General features: G+C 35.3%; 2 protein-coding genes across 2 annotated transcripts in view; both read left to right on the top strand.

The window, feature by feature from the left end:
• The first annotated feature begins 461 nt into the window (after positions 1–461).
• LOC137636138 (uncharacterized) lies at positions 462–10,182 on the top strand. The gene is made up of 5 exons (XM_068368545.1): positions 462–962; positions 2,748–2,968; positions 4,489–4,609; positions 5,318–5,560; positions 8,971–10,182. Exons 1-5 carry the CDS (start codon positions 902–904, stop codon positions 8,979–8,981), a joined length of 657 nt encoding a protein of 218 aa, XP_068224646.1. The 5' UTR covers positions 462–901; the 3' UTR covers positions 8,982–10,182.
• A 5,741-nt stretch (positions 10,183–15,923) lies between these two features.
• The window catches only part of LOC137636140 (uncharacterized), a 6,685-nt gene continuing 1,209 nt past the window's right edge, over positions 15,924–21,399 (top strand). Inside the window, exons 1-4 of the mRNA XM_068368547.1 lie at positions 15,924–16,319; positions 17,033–17,253; positions 19,507–19,627; positions 20,336–20,551. Coding sequence (XP_068224648.1) covers positions 16,259–16,319; positions 17,033–17,253; positions 19,507–19,627; positions 20,336–20,551 — 619 coding nt within the window. The 5' untranslated portion in view covers positions 15,924–16,258. The remainder of the gene's footprint in view (positions 16,320–17,032; positions 17,254–19,506; positions 19,628–20,335; positions 20,552–21,399) is intronic.

Raw genomic sequence — 21,399 nt, 5'->3', positions numbered from 1 at the left:
CGGTGAGCTTTGATATATATGTCACTAGCACTCGATGTTTACAATTTTTTTTCAAATTAGCCATAAATACCATTCAATATCGAATTAGCTCTGACATGGGATCTTAGTGTCTTAGACGCACAAGGAAATTCCCTTTAATGATAACTAGCCCAGCCTTGCCAGGGACTCGAACCTATGATCGATAAAATATAAGGATAAACATTAGACTGTTTTGACCAACCGGCAATTAGATGAAAAACCAAATGAAATGAACTAAACCCAAGTAAAATTGGACAATCGTTGCTGGAGGAAATATAGATGACAGATAAGGATGACTAAGAGAAGCAGAGAGAGAGAGAGAGAGAGAGAGAGAGAGAGAGAGAGAGAGAGAGAGAGAGAGGATATCCTTTTTTGAAATGTCAATTGTCAACTGCAAGACGTCATCTCGTCCATAAAGTAACAAACAGATTAGCGGTGAATGAAACCGGGTGTGGTTTAGTTCAAAAGCACTTGATAATGAATTATCTTTATACATTACAGTGAATTGGTTATATTAGGAAATGAACCTTTTAATTGACTACTAACTAACACATATCAAGCCTACTGGAGCGTCTTTGGTTGCATTTCCGTTGCTAAAACGAAGACGTTTAATCAGTTTGGAAATCCGGTAGGAAATGTGAATAATACTTACATTTTTTTCTGATCCCAAAACGCCATTAGTTCTTTACTAGTTCTTTACTAGCCTACAGGGACGCAACAAGACAAAGCCTCTTCTTCAGCAGTGATTAAGTGAAAAGAAAAATCAAGTGAAACTTTTCCAGTGACGAGCCAAAGGGGAACCACAAATTCATTTCTCCAGAGAACTCAGAAGTGAGTTTGACCAACTGGGATCAATTTCTTGACAGGATTCCAACGACCAACTATGGTGAAACTACTGTTCTTCCCTTTTGCACTGATTCTGGCCTTTGCGTCTGCTCAAGCAGGTAAGAATCACTTCGCTTTAAGGTTAAAAGAGACACTTTCGCTATGGAAAGCAGCTCTTCTAGGGGGAGGACACTCCAAAATCAAACCACTGTTCTCTAGTCGTGGGTAGTGCCATAGCCTCTGTACTATGATATTCCACTGTCTTTGGGTAGAGTTCTTTTGCTTCAGGGTACATTCGGACATACAATACTCTATATTTTTCTTCCTCTTGTTATTTTGAAGATTTTATAGTTTATATATGAAAGATATATTTTAATGTTGTTATTGTTCTTGCAATATTTTATTTTATTTTTCTTTAAGTCTCTTGTTGCTCATTTGTTTCCTTATTTCCTTTCCTCACTGTGCTAGTTTGCCTGTTGGAGCCCTTGGGCTTATAGCATCTTCCTTTTCTAACTAGGGTTGTAGCTTAGCAAGCAATAATGATAATAATAATAATAATAATAATAATAATAATAATAATAATAATAAATGGAATTTATGATACACTTTAGTAAGAAAGAAAAATGTGGGTCCTATAAATGCTTTGAAATAAAAATAAAAAATTAAGATGAATTTTGAAACACATGAAGGATTTTTCGCAAAGCTTCACAAAATCTCACAAGGTCTCCCCCTCTTCGACGGAGCTCACGATTCCATTCTTTTCAAGGGGATTAACATAAATTTTTAAAAATTATTATTATTATCGAAATCATTACTATAATCATTAAAATTATTATCATTGAAATAATTAAAATGAATTTTCATTCGACTAATCACATGAACTAATTAAACAAATCAAACAATAGACTTTGAAATGTGAACGCATGTGTCATTCAAAAAGGCAGCTCAGTTGCATATTATTATTATTATTATTATTATTATTATTATTATTATTATTATTATTATTATTAGCTAAGCTACAACCAAAGTTTGAAAAGCTGGATGCTACAGTACCCAGAGCTCCAACAGGGAAAAATAGCCCAGCGAGGAAAGGAAATAAGGAAATAAATGAACTATTTGAGAAGTAATGAACAATTGAGATTAAAATATGTAGCTACCAAAGAGGAATACCACTGCAGCCCACTCTCCAGTGACTGAATCCTACATGCACAGCCCTTCACCAAGGACTTGGGCTAAGAGCCAGTAGTAAGAATTCCTTCATGACGTCATGAAAATATGGAATAAAGTGCTGGCCTAACGTTCATTATCATATTAAACATATGACAAAAAATTAGAAGGAATATATAAACTTTTATTAGATGAAACTATAAGAGAGATTACTCGAGTGCCATATGTGGATTACATCATGATGAGGGGTAGATGGAGATGGTTTGGGCATGCTCTTCGTACTCCCCAAGAGAGATTAGTTCACCAAACTTTTGACTAGGCTCCACAAGGCACTAGAAGAGTTGAAAGACCCAGGCCTACATGTTTGGCGTGAAGTAGGAGATGATGAATGGAATAGTATCGATTTAAAAACTCAAAGATAGAGACCACTGACGAAATAATGATGATAAATTATTTATATTTCAGTCGTTGTCTTGAGACTTGGAGACACTACGAAGTAGCTACTTTTTACTACATGAACCAAATTAACCTATTGATGTTTGAAATGGCGATATACTGTCTTAAAACCTTCCCTAAATTCCCAATATATTACTTCCTAAAGACTAGTTATTTTCACTAGCTTCTAACAGAGTAATGAGGAACTTTTTTTAAAATTCTCGTTAAGATTACAGTATTTTTTATAACACGGTTTTCTTTAAGCATTCTTTTACAATATCCAAACTCATTCTCTCTTCCAGATGACAAGTTCTTCATCACTAATGCGAATAATCCACTCAACTTCCCAGGTGGAGATTCTTTCCATACTTTTCTAGCTTCTTGGACCAGCGATATAAATAACAAAATCATCCTCGAAGGATTTGTGAATATACAATACAATCCTCAGCGACTATTTGAATATATATACAATCCAAGCGAATCAAATGCATGGAATATCATCGAAATGTATAGAAGTAGTGAGGTAAGTATCAAAAGTCTTTGATCACTCAATAAATTCTCTGACCCCACAAAACCGTAATGATGCAACCAGGAAATAAGGGGAAAAAAATCAGTAATTTAGTGGTGATTACTTTTTAAAAAACAGTTCTTTTGTGAACACTTTCTTTAGCTTTCAAAGTTAAATATTTGTTTCATTTTGAATCAAAGAAGAAAATTTTCAAGTTAACTTTGAATAGAGAAGAGTTAGTTTATTGCAAAATCACCGTCAAAAAGGATCTCTTAACGATGCAATTGGTCTTGTCCTTGCACCAGCCACCCGTTGAGATACTACCGCTAGAGAGTTATGGGGTCTTTTGACTGGCCAGACAGTACTACATTGGATCCTCCTCTCTGGTTACGGTTCATTTTCCCTTTGCCTACATACACACTGAATAGTCTGGCATATTCTTTACATATTCTCCTCTATCCTCATACACCTGACAACACAGGTTACCAATCAATTCTTCATCACCCAAGGGGTTACTGCACTGTAATTGTTCAGTGCCACTTTCCTCTTGGTAAGGGTAGAAGAGACTCTTTAGCTATGGTAAGCAGCTCTTCTAGGAGAAGGACACTCCAAAATCAAACCACTGTTCTCTAGTCTTGGGTAGTGCCATAGCCTCTGTACCATGGCCTTTCACTGTCTTGGGTTAGAGTTCTCTTGCTTGAGGGTACACTCGAGCACACTCTATCTTATTTCTCTTCCTCTTGTTTTGTTGAAGTTTTTATAGTTTATATAGGAGATATTTATTGTTGTTACTCTTTTTAGAATATTTTATTTTCCTTTTTTCCTTTCCGCACTGAGCTATTTTCCCTGTTGGAGCCCCTGGGCTTATAGCATACTGCTTTTCCAACTAGGGTTGTAGCTTAGTAAGTAATAATAATAATAATAATAACGGTTTAAGAGTCCTTTATGAAGGACAGAGACAAGGGACAGTGACAATTCCCTAGCAGGACAATGCCCCATGCACATTTTGGCACTAGTTTCATGCAAATTGGATAAAAATTGATCACGATATGGCAAAAAGATGTTTTTGACCTTTACATGGCCTTGAACTTTGACCCAATAACTTCCAAAATATGATTAAATTGTCGTTGGATCATGGCCAATCATCCCACTAAATTTTATGAGATTCGGTCAAATAGTTTTTGATTTATGCGAATCACAAACGAACCAACATACAAACTTAAATAAATAGATACACGCCTATCAAATCATGAACCTTCAGAACGAAGTTGAGAAGGTAATAAAAATTTTTCTTAATTTTGTTCTTTCATATTCCAAATAAATAAAGGAAAAAACCATTTCTGTACATTGCTGTTAGTTACATCATTAAGGTATTTTCTGCTTCTGTGTCATTAACTGATAAGTAAAACTATAATAAAATTGGTTTACAATTGATCTTTCTAACAGGCGAATGATTGTTAGCTTAATATGACAGATATATCTAATGTTGTGGAAAATTTTCAATGCAATGTCTTTTCAAAGTCTTTCTTTCCAAGGAAGTGGGAATTAATCCAGGCAACAGAAGATATAAGGTAGATTGGCGATGTGATTTAGGAATTAGAATCACGAGCACCAAAAAGACCTATTGGAGATTTTGTGCTATTACAAACAAATGTGGTGAGTCCATTTTCTTTTATAATATCTTTTGGAAAGTCCTCAATATCTATATATTCCTAATACTGTATCATGATATTGATATATTCACAATGTTAATTAAAAAATCATTTCAGTTTTATTTCTAAGCTGTGTGATACTCAAAATACCTAAGAATGTATACGCCAGACAGATCTTGTAGTTCCTGTAGTGCAGAGGGTTTCCTTGTGTGACAGAACCAGGAAAACAGCTCTTAAAGTAAAGTCGAGTCAAGTATGGTCATTTGGACTAACAACAGAGCAAATGCCTCTGTCCCATCCTAATAACTCGTGTTTTCCATCTTCTTTCTCAGCTCACTTTCTTAGTAACATCCATCTCCTTGGCTCTGCGATTTCATTTGAGCTATGCTGTTTAATCAGTGGGGATACCTTGACAGGGTGAAAGCGTTTGAGTGTATCTAAGGTCAGCAAAGCTGTACTAGTTTAACTAGTGGGGATTCCTTGACGGGGTGAAAGTGTTTGAGTATATTTAAGATCAGCAAAGCAGTACTAGTCAAGGCCACTAATACTAGGTTGGTTTAATGTGAGCGATCAGACGAAAATCTACCGCCAGAACCAATCCGCACTGGCCAGCGTGGTGATGAAATGTGGCCTTTGTCCCGCTTTGGACTAGAAACTGCTGAATTTTTGGTTGTTGTTTAGGCTAAGCTAATCTAACCAAACTTTATTGCAGTTCTTCCAGCACTAGTTTCCCCTGCAACGGAATTTCCTGTTGGGTCAACAACAACTCAAAGCAGCATTGTCTCATCCACGACTCAAAGCAGCATTGTCTCATCCACTGTCCCAACGCCAAGCACCAGAGAGACTGCTCTGAACTTCACAACAATAGTTTCACTAAGCATCTGTTGTGTGTCGGTCGCTATCGTGATAGGAATGGCTGTTTACATCATCCGAGGGAGAAGAGCTCCACTTAATGGTAAATATTTGCTGTGAATAACACTTATTCTCTTTAACACTAACGATTATCACCGTTTCAAGTGGACATTTTCTTCTGCTGAAGTTGAAGATTTGTTTAACCCTATCTTATAGACAATTCTGTCATATTATATACACATTCTTTAACATAGATAAGTGATAATACAGCCAATAGATATAGCCCTATAAACATTCCTGTCATTCACATAAGCACAGAAACTTACAAGCAGCGCAATCGGAACAACTACACCTTTTATTTGACGGCACAAGCGGTGGCTGAGAACCCAATACGGAGAGAAACCTGATTTTTTAAAAATTAGTTACTGCCAAAATTACTGCCTGATTTCGTACCCAAAATATTAAGGATTCAAATCAGGCACAACATTTTGCATATTTACACGTTAAAATCAAGTTATGTTGTTATTGAAAAAGGGGTTTCTCTAATGGTCCCATAATCTGTCTCAGGTACTCTGAAACCTTTAACCCTGTGATGGAAAAAGACAAGTATTCCGTCTTGGATGCTGTAGCTGACAGAATAGATATCTGTTTCCTAAAATGAAACTTATGAGGGTTTTGGTAGACTATTGGAAACGTCCCTGTCTGGCGATATGTTGGACCATGGTTTGGGACTCGCACAAACTCGATAGTTTCTAGTAGTGTCTGCAATCTCACCATCCTTGTGAGCCGGGTATCGGGAGAGTCTATAGGTCTACCTGCTGAGTCATCAACAGCCATTGCCTGGCCCTCCCTGGTCCTAACTCAGGCATTGATCATACGTATATATGATCAGTCAATAGGACATTATTGCTGTTCCTCGCCTTTGCAATTCATGAGCAACCTTTAAATAAAAACAAAACGATGGATACGAGAGCAAACTAAAGTAGAGGATATTCTAACAATGTGTAAGGAAAAAATGGACATGGGCGGGACATATAATAAGAATGACAGATAATAGATAAGACGTTAGGAATAAGAGAATGGGTCCATAGAAAATGCGAAAAGAAGCAAGGGAGGGAAAAGAAGACGATGGATTGACAAACTAAGAAAATTTGCGCGTATAGACTGGCATAGAAAAACAATAAACAGTCGGAAGTGGAGTTCCATGTGTGAAGCCTTTGTTCTGAAGTGGACAAGTAACGGCTCATGATGATATATATCATCATCATCCTCTCCTAGGCCTATTGACGCAAAGGGCCTCGGTTAGAATTCGCCAGTCGTCTCTATGTTGAGCTTTTAAATCAATACTTCTCCAGTCATCATCTCATACTTCAAGCTTCATAGTCCTCAGCCAAGTAGGTCTGGGCCTTGAAACTCTTCTAGTGCCTTATGGAGCCCAGTTGAAAGTTTGATGAACTAATCTCTCTTGGGGAGTGCAAAGAGCAACCTAAAACTTCTCCATTTACCACTCACTATGATCTCATCCACATATGGCACTTGAGTAATCTGATATACACACACATATATATATATATATATATAAATATATGATCATTTTTTTACTAACTCAGGATTTTCATTTATTCAAATAACCAAGCCATAATTACCTTATAATATCATATTCACTCTCTCATGACATCACAAGGCAGTACTAATACTAAAAAGAATCTCCCTATAGGGTCTGGGGCCCCGTGGAATTGTTCTTTCAACATTAGAAGGTTTTTGAGGCTTATTTGAATATACAGTATATGTATACATATATATATATATATATATATATATATATATATATATATATATATATATATATATATATATATATATATATATATACAGTATATATATATATATATATATATATATATATATATACTGTATATATATATATATATATATATATATGTATGTATATATATACATAAATATATTTATATGTATGTATATATATACATAAATATATATATTTATATATATATATAACTAGTATACCCGGGGCATCGAAAATAATGTCTAAAGTGTTAGATAGATGAGCACATATGCACACAGATTCAATCCTTCACACCCCCTCCCCCTTTCCTAACTACAACCCGCGAGTTCGACAATTTGTGGGAGAGTGTGGTTTCCGAGTGTATTTTCCAGGGTACAACCTCCCACAAGGGTACTACGATTACAGTGATATATATATATATATATATATATATATATATATATATATATATATATATATATATATATATATATATATATATATATATGTATATATATATATATATATATATATATATATATATATATATATATATATATATATATATTCAGACACTCATTATTATAGGGAGATGCCATTTAACACGGGCTGGAAATAGGAGAAAAATCCATATGAATGTTGTCCACATAAATCCAAGAGTATACTTTTTTTAGGGAGTTTCTGATTAACATTACATAAACTGCTAACATTGGCTCAATTTCTAGTTCAAGTAAAACTAGTTATATGCTTCTCTACCCTAAGATGAAGAGGGTTCTATTACAGAAATGTACAACGAGTTAACTAAGAAAAGGTATTCTTTGTACTAACATCATTGCCTGTTTTAGGAACCACCGATTATCCGTTCTAAAATTCTGTGCTTGAGTGTACCCTCAAGTAAGAGAACTCTAACCCAAGCAAGTGGAAGACCATGGTATGGAGACAATGGCCCTACACAAGACTAGAGAACAATGGTTATATTTTGGAGTGTCCTTCTCCTTGAAGAGCTGCTTACCTTAGCTGGAGAGTTTCTTCTACCTTTACGGAGTGAAAAGTAGCCACTGAACAAGTACACCAGTCACCTGTTGAGATACTACCGTTAGAGAGTTATGGAGTCTTTTGACTGGCAAAACAGTACTACATTGGATCCTTCTCTTTGGTTAAGGTTCACTTTCCCTTTGCCTACATATACACACCGAATAGTCTGGTATATTCTTTACTTATTCTTCTCTGTCCTCATACTCCACTGAGGACACTGAGATTACCAATATAATTTTCTCAACCAAGGGGTTAACTACTGCACAGATATTGTTCAGTGGCTACTTTCCTCTTGGGAAGGGTAGAAGATATTCTTTAGCTATGGTAAGCAACTCTTCTAGGAGAAGGACACTCCAAAATCAAACCATTGATCTCTAGTCTTGGGTAGTGCCATAGCCTCTGGACCATAGTCTTCCACTGTCTCTGGTTAGTAGTTCTCTTGCTCTAGGGTACAATCTGGTACACGATTCTCTCTTTTTTCTCTTCCTCTTGTTTTGTTCAAGTTTTTATAGTTTATATAGGAGATATTTATTCTAATGTTGTTACTCTTATCAAAATATTTTATTTTTCCTTGTTTCCATTCCTCGCTGGGCCATTTTCCCTGTTGGAGCCCCCTGAGCCTATATCATCCTGCCTTTCCAACTAGGCTTGTAGCTTAGCAAGTAATAATAACAATAATAATTTTGTTCCAGAGCCTGGATAGAACATGAACACAGAGGCTATTTACGATGATGTCCAGCTGCCAGCCAATGTTTCCAGAGCACAACAGAACCATGAAATCGAAAACGTCCTCTATGGAGTAGTGATTCCGAGACAGGCATGAGGATGGGGTAATGCAGGGTGATCTTCTGCCTTCTTGATGTTTTTCATGGATGCCATGAACACAGGAAGAAGGAACAGTGAAGAAGGAACACGAACAGTGAAAAAAGAGTACAGATAATATGAATAAAATTCCCAACAAGAATCTAACTTAGAATCTGACTTACAATGGAGAAATTTTTACTTTTTTTTTTTCTAAGTCAATTCCACCAGGCAAAAGATCATGATGATTTAGTTGGAAAGTGAAGCGCTAAAAAATTCCCTGCTGTTCTCTTGGAGGTAAATAGAATATAACAAATCTATTTGGTAATTGAAAAGATGTATTAAGTTTACACTGATTCAAAGAGATGATGATCGAGATCCGACAACTCAGATGTGGTGAATTGTAGAAATATTGAGGGTTCACTGTAAAATCTCTGCCACAGGCTCTTTCTGTATAAAATATCTTTACTTTTAGCCAAACAACATTTCCTTATGTTGAAAATGAGACCAGAGCTTAGAATAACTGGTCTTAATCTGAAAAGAAAATGGTATGTATGTGGCCTTTTCTAAGTCTCAAAACCCTGTATGGTTTTCATTTCATTGTAAGCATCTTTATTTAATTATTTCTTTAACCTTACAAACCTTATTCTAATGTATGCATAATCAATTTCTGTATTTACATTTTCGTTGCATAGTGGCGTAGCAAGAAATTTCGGGTCCTTTGGGGGCTGACTAAGTAAAGAGAACCTTCTCCCCCTTACTGAATAGTAATTCTAATTGTATACTTTCATTCTTCTCTTTTCTGGCCCTGCTTTGGAGGGACCCCTCTCTTGGAGGCCAATGGGGGGCCTTTTCAAAAAGGTCCCCCACTCTTAGCTACGCCAATGAACAGACTTATACTTGCTTCATAATTTACTTAAGCTTCCAATTAATCTTCATTTATGCATTAATAAGGAGAGACAACCTTATTTGAAGCCACATAGTGGATCTAATGAGGCTTTTACTTTCATATCTGGCAAATAAAAATGTTCTCAAAGACCTTGGAGTTTTCATGAGTATTAGGAAATGTCTTTGTGTAATTATAACTGTTTTTAAATGAGTCTTTCAGGACAAAAAAAAAAATAAAGAATATTCAAAAGAGCATTATTATTATCACTTGTGAATTCCATGTATATCCATGCGAATTTTTATTATTATTATTATTATTATTATTATTATTATTATTATTATTATTATTATTATTATTATTACTTTCTATGCTACAACCCTAAATGGAAAAGCAAAATGCTATAAGTCTATAAGCCTGAGGGCTTCAACAAAGAAAGTAGCCTAGTGAAGAAGGGAAATAAGGAAACTACAAGTAATTAACAACTAAAATAAAATAATTTAAGAAAAGCAACATCCACACAAATCTTTCACATATAAACTATAAAAACTTTAACAAAACAAGAGGAAGAAAAATATGATAGAATAGTGTTCCCAAGTGTACCCTCAAGAAAGAGAACTCTACCCCAAGACAGTGAAAGACCATGGTCCAGAGGCTATGGTACTATCCAAGACCAGAGAATAATGGTTTGATTTTGGAGTGTCCTTCTCCTAGAAGAGCTGCTTACCATAGCTAAAGAATCTCTTCTACCCTTACCAAGAGGAAAGTAGACACTGAACAATTACAGTGCAGTAGTTAACCCCTTAAGCGAGAATGAATTGTTGGGTAATCTCGGTGTTGTCAGGTGTATGAGGACAGAGGAGAATATGTAAAGAATAAGCCAGACTACTCAGTGTATGTATAGGCAAAGGGAAAATGAGCCATAACCAGAGAGAAGAATCCAATGTAGTACTGTCTGGCCAGTCTAATTACCCAATAACTCTCTAGCGGTAGTATCTCAACGAATGGCTGGTGCCCTGGCCAACCTACTACCTGGCAAGAAATATATTCGGGTCAGACACTGAAACATAAATGATATGCACTTACTCCTTAGATCAAGTGTATAAGAGAATATATATATATATATATATATATATATATATATATATATATATATATATATATATATATATATATATATATATATATATATATGTGTGTTTGTGTGTGTGTGTGTGTGTATATATATATATATATATATATATATATATATATATATATATATATATATATATATATATATATATATATACCATATATAACATACAATCTCCAATGCTGTACAGAAATTCCTTGATTGTGGTCAGGAAGTTCGTATGATTGGCCTTGATTTTAGTGCTGCCTTTGATCGTGTTAATCATGAGGCCCTTGTTTTCAAACTCAAACAGTTGAGAATGGGTGGGTCGTTTCTTAGCATTATTATTGATTTTTTAAGTAATAGATCTCAAAGAGTTGTTGTTGATGGCCACCATAGTGAGTATAGGAATGTGATATCCGGTGTTCCACATGGTAGTGTTCTTGGCCCTTTACTTTTCATACTATATACACATGACATGGGGTTTGGCCTACAAAACAAGCTTGCTGCACATGCAGATGATGCTACTCTCTTTGCATCAATTCCATCCCCAGAATGTAGATCTGGGGTTGGTGAATCCCTTAATAGTGTCACCGTGTACTTTTATATATTTGTTTATTATTTAGGTTATTACTATATTTAAATCATAGTAAGTAATGTTTGTATGTATATAGGGATTTCAGAGTTAAAGCCGAGTTAAAGACCCAACTGCTATTACCAACGAATTCTTGTTACCGTAGTGAAGATTGGTTGTGACATCTTGTTTTGGACAGTTGTTTAGTTACTGTTTCTCTCTCTTCAGAGGTGAAATGGGGATCACCAGAAATAACTCGGGAGTGCATTCGTGGTGCTGTTGTGCGGAAGAGGTCGAGTTCCCTGACACCTAGGATTTTATATATCAGCCCTACTTGAAAGTGCTCTTCGTCAGTGTTGGTTTTTTACCGTCAGCGAAGTATTAGTACTTGGTGTTTAATGGTAAATGTTACGGTAATTGTAAAATGTGCACTGGTCGCTATGATTGAGAGAGAGTTTGTTTATTGGCCTGTCGAAGACATGAAAGCATGTTTGAGGGTTGTGTTCTTATGCACAAGGGATAAGTGACCGACCGCACGGCGGTATTCGTGAGTGTACTCTTAATCTTTTCACTGTATTTGGTTATTATTAAATAAGATACCTATTGCTTATATATGTATATCAAATGTAAAATCAGATAGCAATCATTTATATTTGTTACGTACATTATTATTGATGAAATGAACACCGCTCTTTGATATTTGTTTGACATTTATTATAACCACGTGACTATTATTACATATTATTCACTTTTATTATCAATTAAATGTTATGTATTCTTTTTGTTAATGTTATAATTAAAACTTTAAAAAACTCATATACTTGTTTATCACCACTTTGTCTACAACATTTGAAAGACTAAAAGAACCTTCAAGTGCTATTGCATAGCTTATGTTTAAATATATTAATTAGTGAATAGTATTTGTGACAAATAGAGATAGCTAAAATTAGTGCATGGTGCAAATTATGAGGTATGAAGTTGAATCCTAACAAAACTCAAAATTATGATTGTAAGTAGGTCAAGGACACTGGCTCCTCAACATCCAGATCTCAGTATTGATGTTTCTTTAAATTTGTATGACTTTTAAAATTTTAGGTGTGATTCTCGACAGTAAATTTACTTTTGTGAAACATATAAGGTCTGTGTCTTCTTCAATTTCACAAAAAATAGGCTTATTGAGAAAGTCTTTCAAGATTTTCGGTGATCAATCTATTCTGAAGAAGTGTTTTAATTCTTTCATTCCACATTGTTTTGAGTATTGTTCTCCTGTCTGGTCTTCAGCTGCTGATTCTCATCTTAATTTGTTGGACAGAAACTTACGCTCTATTAAATGTCTTATTCCTGATCTAGATATTAATCTTTGGCACCGTCGTTAAATTAGTTCATTATGCATGTTGCATAAGATTTTTCATAACTCTGACCATCCTTTACATTCAGATCTCCCTGGACAATTTTACCCTGTTCACAATACTAGGCAGGCAGTTAATTCTAATAGCCAGGCCTTCTCCATCATGAGGCTCAATACTACACAGTATTCTAGAAGATTTATTCCAGCTTTTACCAAGTTGTGGAATGATCTTCCTAATCGGGTAGTTGAATCAGTAGAACTTCAAAAGTTCAAAGTTGGAGCCAATGCTTTTGTTGACCAGTGTACCAACCGTGTGTCACACAATTGTACATAATTCCTTTTGTATATAATATGCTTGTATCTTCGCTCTTCCCTCGCACTCAAACGAACATGAAAATTCATGTCTGCTGTTTTGCTCTGAACATTGTCTGTCTCTCGAACATGTTATGGCCTGTTGCCTTGAGGTTTTGTATATAAAGAAGAGTGTTCCTTAATATATAACTCAGTCTATTGCATCCTGCCTTTGAGTTCACAACCCTTCTCCCTGCTTCGTCACATTGGTGACCCCGGAGTGACTCGCTCCTCCCGCCTCCCCATCCCCCCTACACCTCTCACCGTTACTATGACGCCGTCAACGCATACCTTCTGCAGCAGTACTCGCCGTCGCCAGCCGCCCGTATAGCAACGCCTTTTCAGCTCTCTTAACAACCGTTGAGGGACCAAAGGGCTTCGCTCACCCTCGGGAAAATGACCAGTATCACTCGCCTGCAACCTGCCGCAGACGGCTCTCCTCCTGATGTGAACCCACTTCATGACTTTCAAACCTCCATCAACGCCTCCACTCGTGACGAAGAGGACACCTATTCTACTTCAACCGAAGCTGACGTGAATGCCGTAGGACACGCCTATGAATGCCGTAGGCCTATGAATGCCGTAGGCCTATGAATGCCGTAGGACACACGCCTAGGAATGCCGTAGGACACACTCGCCTATGAATGCCGTAGGACACGCCTATGAATACCGTAGGACACACACACCTATGAATGCTGTAGGACACACTCGCCTACCCCGTGACAAGCCGGAGCGGCAACACAGCCAACCATAATCCACCACTCGCTAACACCCCAACCAACGACTTCTACAGCCACTCACTGTCGCTAATCGGCGCAGTTTTTACTACTACCTCTCCAGATTCAGGGCACCTATTTAACATGTTCAGTATGTCATTTTTAGAGGGGGAGCCATGTACCAAACGTGTGTCACACAATTGTACATAATTCCTTTTGTATATAATATGCTTGTATCTTCGCTCTTCCCTCGCACTCAAACGAACATGAAAATTCATGTCTGCTGTTTTGCTCTGAACATTGTCTATCTCTCGAACATGTTATGGCCTGTTGCCTTGAGGTTTTGTATATAAAGAAGAGTGTTCCTTAATATATAACTCAGTCTATTGCATCCTGCCTTTGAGTTCACAACCCTCTCTCGGCTCCGTCACACCAGGCTGACATAAGTCTTTTTTATTGTTTATATGACATATCTGTTTTTGACGTTGTTAATAGTTTATATAGGACATATCTGTTTTGACGTTGTTAATAGTTTATATACGACATATCTGTTTTTGACGTTGTTAATAGTTTATATACGACATATCTGTTTTGGCGTTGTTACTGTTTTTAGAATGATTTATTGTTAATTTATTCTCATCATTTATTTATATCCTTATTTCCTCTCCTCACTGGGCTATTTTTTTCTAATGAAGCCCTTGGGCTTATAGCCTTATAGCATCTTGCTTTTCCAACTAGGGTTGTAGCTTGGCAAGTAATAATAATAATAATCATAATAATATATATATATATATATATATATATATATATATATATATATATATATATATATATATATATATATATATATATATATACTGTATATATATATACTGTATATATATATATATATACTGTATATATATATACTGTATATATATATATATATATATATATATATATATATATATATATATATATATATATATATATATATATATATATATATATATATATATATACTGTATATATATATACTGTATATATATATATATACTGTATATATATATATACTGTATATATATATATATATATATATATATATATATATATATATATATATATATGTATATATATATATATATATATATATATACTGTATATATATATATATATATATATATATATATATATATATATATATATATATATATATATACTGTATATATATATATATATATATATATATATATATATATATATATATATATATATATATATATACTGTATATATATATATATATATATATATATATATATATATATATATATATATATATATATATATATATATATATGTCACTAACACTCAAGGTTTACAATTTTTTACAAAATTAGCCATAAATACCATTCAATATCCAATTCCCTCTTACATGGGATCTTAGACGCACAAGGAAATTCCCTTTTAATGATAACTAGCCCAGCCCGGCCAGGGACTCGAACCTATGATCGATAAAATATAAGGATAAACATTAGACTGTTTTGACCAACCGGCAATCAGATGAAAAACCAAATGAAATGAACTAAACCCAAGTAAAATTGGACAATCGTTGCTGGAGGAAATATAGATGACAGATAAGGATGACTAAGAGAAGCAGAGAGAGAGAGAGAGAGAGAGAGAAAGAGAGAGAGAGAGAGAGGATATCCTTTTTTGAAATGTCAATTGTCGACTGCAAGACGTCATTTCATCCGCAAAGTAACAAACAGATTAGCAGTGAATGAAACCGGGAGTGGTTTAGTTTAAAAGCACTTGATAATGAATTATCTTTTTATATTATAGTGAATTGGTTGTATTAAGTAATAAATCTTTTCATTGACTACTAACTAACACATATCAAGCCTACTGGAGTGTCTTTGGTTGCATTTCCGTTGCTAAAACGAAGACGTTTAGTCAGTTTGGAAATCCGGTAGGAAATGTGAATAATACTTAAATTTTTTTCTGATCCCAGGACGCCATTAGTTCTTTACTAGTCTACAGAGACGCAACAAGACAAAGCCTCTTCTTCAGCAGTGATTAAGTGAAAAGAAAAATCAAGTGAAACTTTTCCAGTGACGAGCCAAAGGGGAACCACAAATTCATTTCTCCAGAGAACTCAGAAGTGAGTTTGACCAACTGGGATCAATTTCTTGACAGGATTCCAACGACCAACTATGGTGAAACTACTGTTCTTCCCTTTTGCACTGATTCTGGCCTTTGCGTCTGCTCAAGCAGGTAAGAATCACTTCGCTTTAAGGTTAAAAGAGACACTTTCGCTATGGAAAGCAGCTCTTCTAGGGGGAGGACACTCCAAAATCAAACCACTGTTCTCTAGTCGTGGGTAGTGCCACTGCCTCTGTACTATGGTATTCCAATGTCTTGGAGTCAAGTTCTTTTGCTTGAGGGTATATTCTGGCACACTATACTATACATTTTTCTTCCTCTTGTTATTTTAATGTTGTTACTCTTCTTAAAATATTTTCTTTTTCCTTGTTTCCTTTCCTCACTGGGCTGTTTTCCCTGTTGGGGCCCCCTGGGCTTATAGCGTCCTGCTTTTTCAACTCGGGTTGTGGCTTAGCAAGTAATAATAATAATAATAGAGACGACTGGTGAAATCTAACCAAGGCTCTTTGACTCAATAGGGGTAGGATGATGATGATGATGATTCGATGTTTATACTTCAGCCGTTGTCTTCAGACTTCTAAATTGTTGCTACCTTTTACTACATGAACCAAATTAACCTATTGATGTTTGGAATGGCGATATCCTATCTTAAAACCTTCACTAGATACACAATTTATTACTTCCTAAAGACTAGTTATTTTCACTAGCTTCTAACAGAGTAATGAGGAACTTTTTTAAAATTCAAGTTAAAATTACAGCATATCGTATAACACGGTTTTCTTTAAGCATTCTTTTACAATATCCAAACTCATTCTCTCTTCCAGATGACAAGTTCTTCATCTCTGATGCGAATAATTCAGTTAACTTCCCAGGTACCGATTCTTCCTACACTTTTCTAGCTTCCTGCACCAGCGATATAAACAACGAAATCATCTTCGAAGGATTTGTGATTTTACAATACAATCCTCAGCGACTATTTGAATATATATACAATTCAAGCGAATCAAATACATGGAATTTCTTCGAAATTCATAGAAGTAGTGAGGTAAGTATCAAAAGTCTTCGATCACTCAATAAATTCTTCGACCTCACAAAACCTTAATGATGCAATCAGGAAATAAGAAAAAAAAATCAGTAATTTATTGGTGATTACTTTAAAAAAAAAAAAAATTCTTTTGTGAACACTTTCTTTAGCTTTCAAAGTTAAATAATTGTTTCATTTTGAATCAAAAACAAAAATTTTCAAGTTATCTCTGAATACAAAAGACTTAGTTCATTAGAAAATCACTGTCACAAAGAGTCTCTTAACGGTTTAAACCTGGATAGGTACGCTACTCGGACACCCCTTTAAGGGTATACTCGGTCGTGCGCGACCCCGACTCCAAAAAAAATTCAGGAAAAATTTAGTTATGCATCAATCTGTATTGTTTGACTTGCTAAAAATACTTCAAATAATGCTAAAAACTACTGAAAATATAAATGATACCCATCTACAAAATAACTATTTATTGGAAATATATTAAAAATTTGAGTATACAAAAAAAAGACGACGTAAATATTCACAAAAAATAGAAATATACATATACACATAAATCCCTTTAGGGACACCTTCTTAGATGACAAAGCAACAGCGTGTAATTGCTGGATATTAGTTGGACCCATAGAAGTCAAGATCTGAAATGAGGGTAACTTTTTTTGGTCAAAATAATTTGTCCAAATTTCATGAATTTTTTTGGGTACCCAAATGAAATAGGAAGAGGCTAATTTTTTTTATAGAATAAACTCATATTATCCTAGAACAGAAATACATAATAAAATGTGCACTAAGATGTAATTTACTGTTATATCAGAGGCGAAATCTAAAGGTCATTTTTTGACGGCCTAGTTTCACAATGTAAATTTCTTATGAAAATCATTGTATCTCCTATAAAATATGATAATTATGCATTAAAATATACCAAAATATCACGAATTCTATACAGAACAAGAATATATAGAGATATGCCAACTTACCTTTCGTGTATGTCAACAAAATGGCCGCAGACCGCAACAACTCTTACAGCCCAATCTACCACTTGAAATGAAGAATGGGGTTGCAAACTCCATATTATCATCAACATATCTTTTTAACTCCATTAGAAGTGTGTTGATGACATCCATGCCGAGGGAATACTGCCTGCTGGCCATTATTGAAGATAAATTCAAAATAAATAGAAAAAAATCAAATTTACAAAAAATAAAAAAAAATCAGAAATTAGCATTTGAGGGAAAATGGACCTCATGGCAATATATGGCATCTAAGCCAAAACCAATGTCATGCAAGTGGTAGACACACCATCCACCCACACTTTCCAACTATAAAGAACCAAACAAGTATCAACACTGTTCGACAATTTATAATTATGTAATAACTTTGCTGTTTGATCACTTACCCCTATAAAGGTATGTCAGGGTCGAGGTCGACCCTGGGGGGGGGGGTAAAAAAACGGGGAAGGAGGGAAGTTAGACGAAAATCAGTCCTAAAGCAAACAATGGCATGTAGACTAGTAATCCCTTGCAGGTCGATCACTTCCATATTCGAGACAGCTGATGATTTATGGGGAAAAAACAGGTTCTGAAAATGCCGTAGGGGTCGCATACGACCCATCATACCTTTCCAGGGTAAATTAAGAGTCCTTTATGAATGGCAGAGGCAAGGGACAGTGACAATTCCCTAGCAGGCCAATGCCCCATGCACATTTTGGCACTAGTTTCATGCAAATTGGATAAAAATTGATCACGATATGGCAAAAAGATGTTTTTGACCTTTACATGGCCTTGAACTTTGACCCAATAACTTCCAAAATATAATTAAATTGTCGTTGGATCATGGCCAATCATCCCACCAAATTTTATGAGATTCGGTCATATAGTTTTTGAGTTATGAGAATCACAAACGAACAAACATACAAACTTAAATAAATAGATACAAGCCTTCAAATCATAATCTTTCAGAACGAAGTTTATAAGGTAATAAAATTCTTTCTAAATTGTTCTTTCATATTCCAAATAAATATTCGTACTAACTTTTGAGCTACCAAACAATCAAAGGAAAAAACCATTTCTGAACCCTGCTGTTAGTTACACCATTAAGGTATTTTCTGCTTCTGTGTCATTAACTGATAAGTAAAACTATAATAAAATTGGTTTAAAACTGATCTTTCTAACAGGCGAATGATTGTTAGCTTAATATGACAGATATATCTAATGTTGTGGAAAATTTTCAATGCAATGTATTTTCAAAGTCTTTCTTTCCAAGGATGTGGAAATTAATCCAGGCAACAGAAGATATGAGTTAGATTGGTCATATGATTTAAGAATTAGAATCACGAGCACCAAAAAGACCTACTGGAGATTTTGTGCCAACATATACCAATGTGGTGAGTCCATTTCCTTTTATATTCTCTTTTGGAAAGTCTTCGAATTCTATATATTTCTAATACTGTATCATGAAATTAATATATTCACAATGTTAATTAAAAAATCATTTCAGTTTTATTTCTAAGCTGTGTGATACTCAAAATACCTAAGAATGTATACACCAGACAGATCTTGTAGTTCCTGTAGTGCAGAGGGTTTCCATGTGTGACAGAACCAGGAAAACAGCTCTTAAAGTAAAGTCGAGTCAAGTATGGTCATTTGGACTAACAACAGAGCAAATGCCTCTGTCCCATCCTAATAACTCGTGTTTTCCATCTTCTTTCTCAGCTCACTTTCTTAGTAACATCCATCTCCTTGGCTCTGCGATTTCATTTGAGCTATGCTGTTTAATCAGTGGGGATACCTTGACAGGGTGAAAGCGTTTGAGTGTATCTAAGGTCAGCAAAGCTGTACTAGTTTAACTAGTGGGGATTCCTTGACGGGGTGAAAGTGTTTGAGTATATTTAAGATCAGCAAAGCAGTACTAGTCAAGGCCACCAATACTAGGTTGGTTTAATGTGAGCGATCAGACGAAAATCTACCGCCAACATCAATTCGCACTGGCCAGCGTGATGATGAAATCTGGCCTTTGTTCTATTGTGGACTAGAAACTGCTGAATTTTTGGTTGTTGTTTAAGCTAAGCTAATCTAACCAAACTCTATTGCAGATCTTCCAGCACCAGTTCCCTCTGCAACGGAATTTCCTGTTGGGTCAACAACAACTCAAAGAAGCATTGTCTCATCCACTGTCCCAGCGTCAAGCACCAGACACACTGCTCTGGAAATCACAACAATAGTTTTTCTAAGTATCTGTTGTTTGCTGGTCGCTATCGTCATAGGAATGGCTGTTTGCCTTATCCGAGTGAGAAGAACTTCGCTTAATGGTAAATATTTGTTTTAATAAAGGTTAATTCTCTTTACCATATTATAAATTTTCACTTTAGTGATGAATAAAAAGTAGAGAAGGATAGAAGGTCTCGGTAGGGGGTAAGAAAAGGGGTTAAAAAAGCAAAAAGTAAATAATACTTGAGGAAAGTGAGAAGTTCCCCTTTGGAATCTGAGAATTTCTTATTTTATTTTTCAATATAATTTGTAATGGTTAGATACGCATGTACCACAGTATGAATAAGAAATATTAAACCACATATAGCTATATCCATCAATACATTTCTGGCACTCACACCCGTAAACAAATTTATAGAAATCGTTATCGAAATCATAACACATTCTATTCGATAGGAAAAGTAGAGGTTAAGAACCAAATACTAAATAAGCCTAAAATTTTGAAGGGAAATCAGTTTACAGGTCGTCCATGAATGGGAGAAGCAAGGGACAGTGACACTGCTCTAAAGATAGCCCATATGTACATATGATCAGCACCTAATCCCCTCTACATCAACCTAGGATCAGGGAGGGCCAGGAAATGCCTGATGATGACTCAGCAGGTAAACGTATAGGCTTCCCAAACCACCAATCCTTAGCTCACACACTCCCCAACAAGCTAGAACCAGGGAGGGCCAGGCAATGGCTAACGATGACTCAGCAGGTAGACTATAGGCTCTTCCAAACACCCATCCTTAGCTCACAATTATGTCGAGGCTGCAGACACTACAAGAAACTATCTAGCTTAAGCGGGTCTCGAACCCCTGTACAGCATGTCGCCAAGTAGGGCCGTTTACAATGGACTACCACAAACCCTAATTAGGTGCTGACGATCATACTAAAATAGAGG

Source organism: Palaemon carinicauda, unplaced genomic scaffold (genome assembly GCF_036898095.1).
Source record: "Palaemon carinicauda isolate YSFRI2023 unplaced genomic scaffold, ASM3689809v2 scaffold238, whole genome shotgun sequence".
NCBI classification, from domain to species: Eukaryota; Metazoa; Arthropoda; class Malacostraca; order Decapoda; family Palaemonidae; genus Palaemon; species Palaemon carinicauda.
The sequence above is the reverse complement of the archived record's forward strand: the minus strand, read 5'-3'. Positions and strand labels throughout refer to the sequence as shown.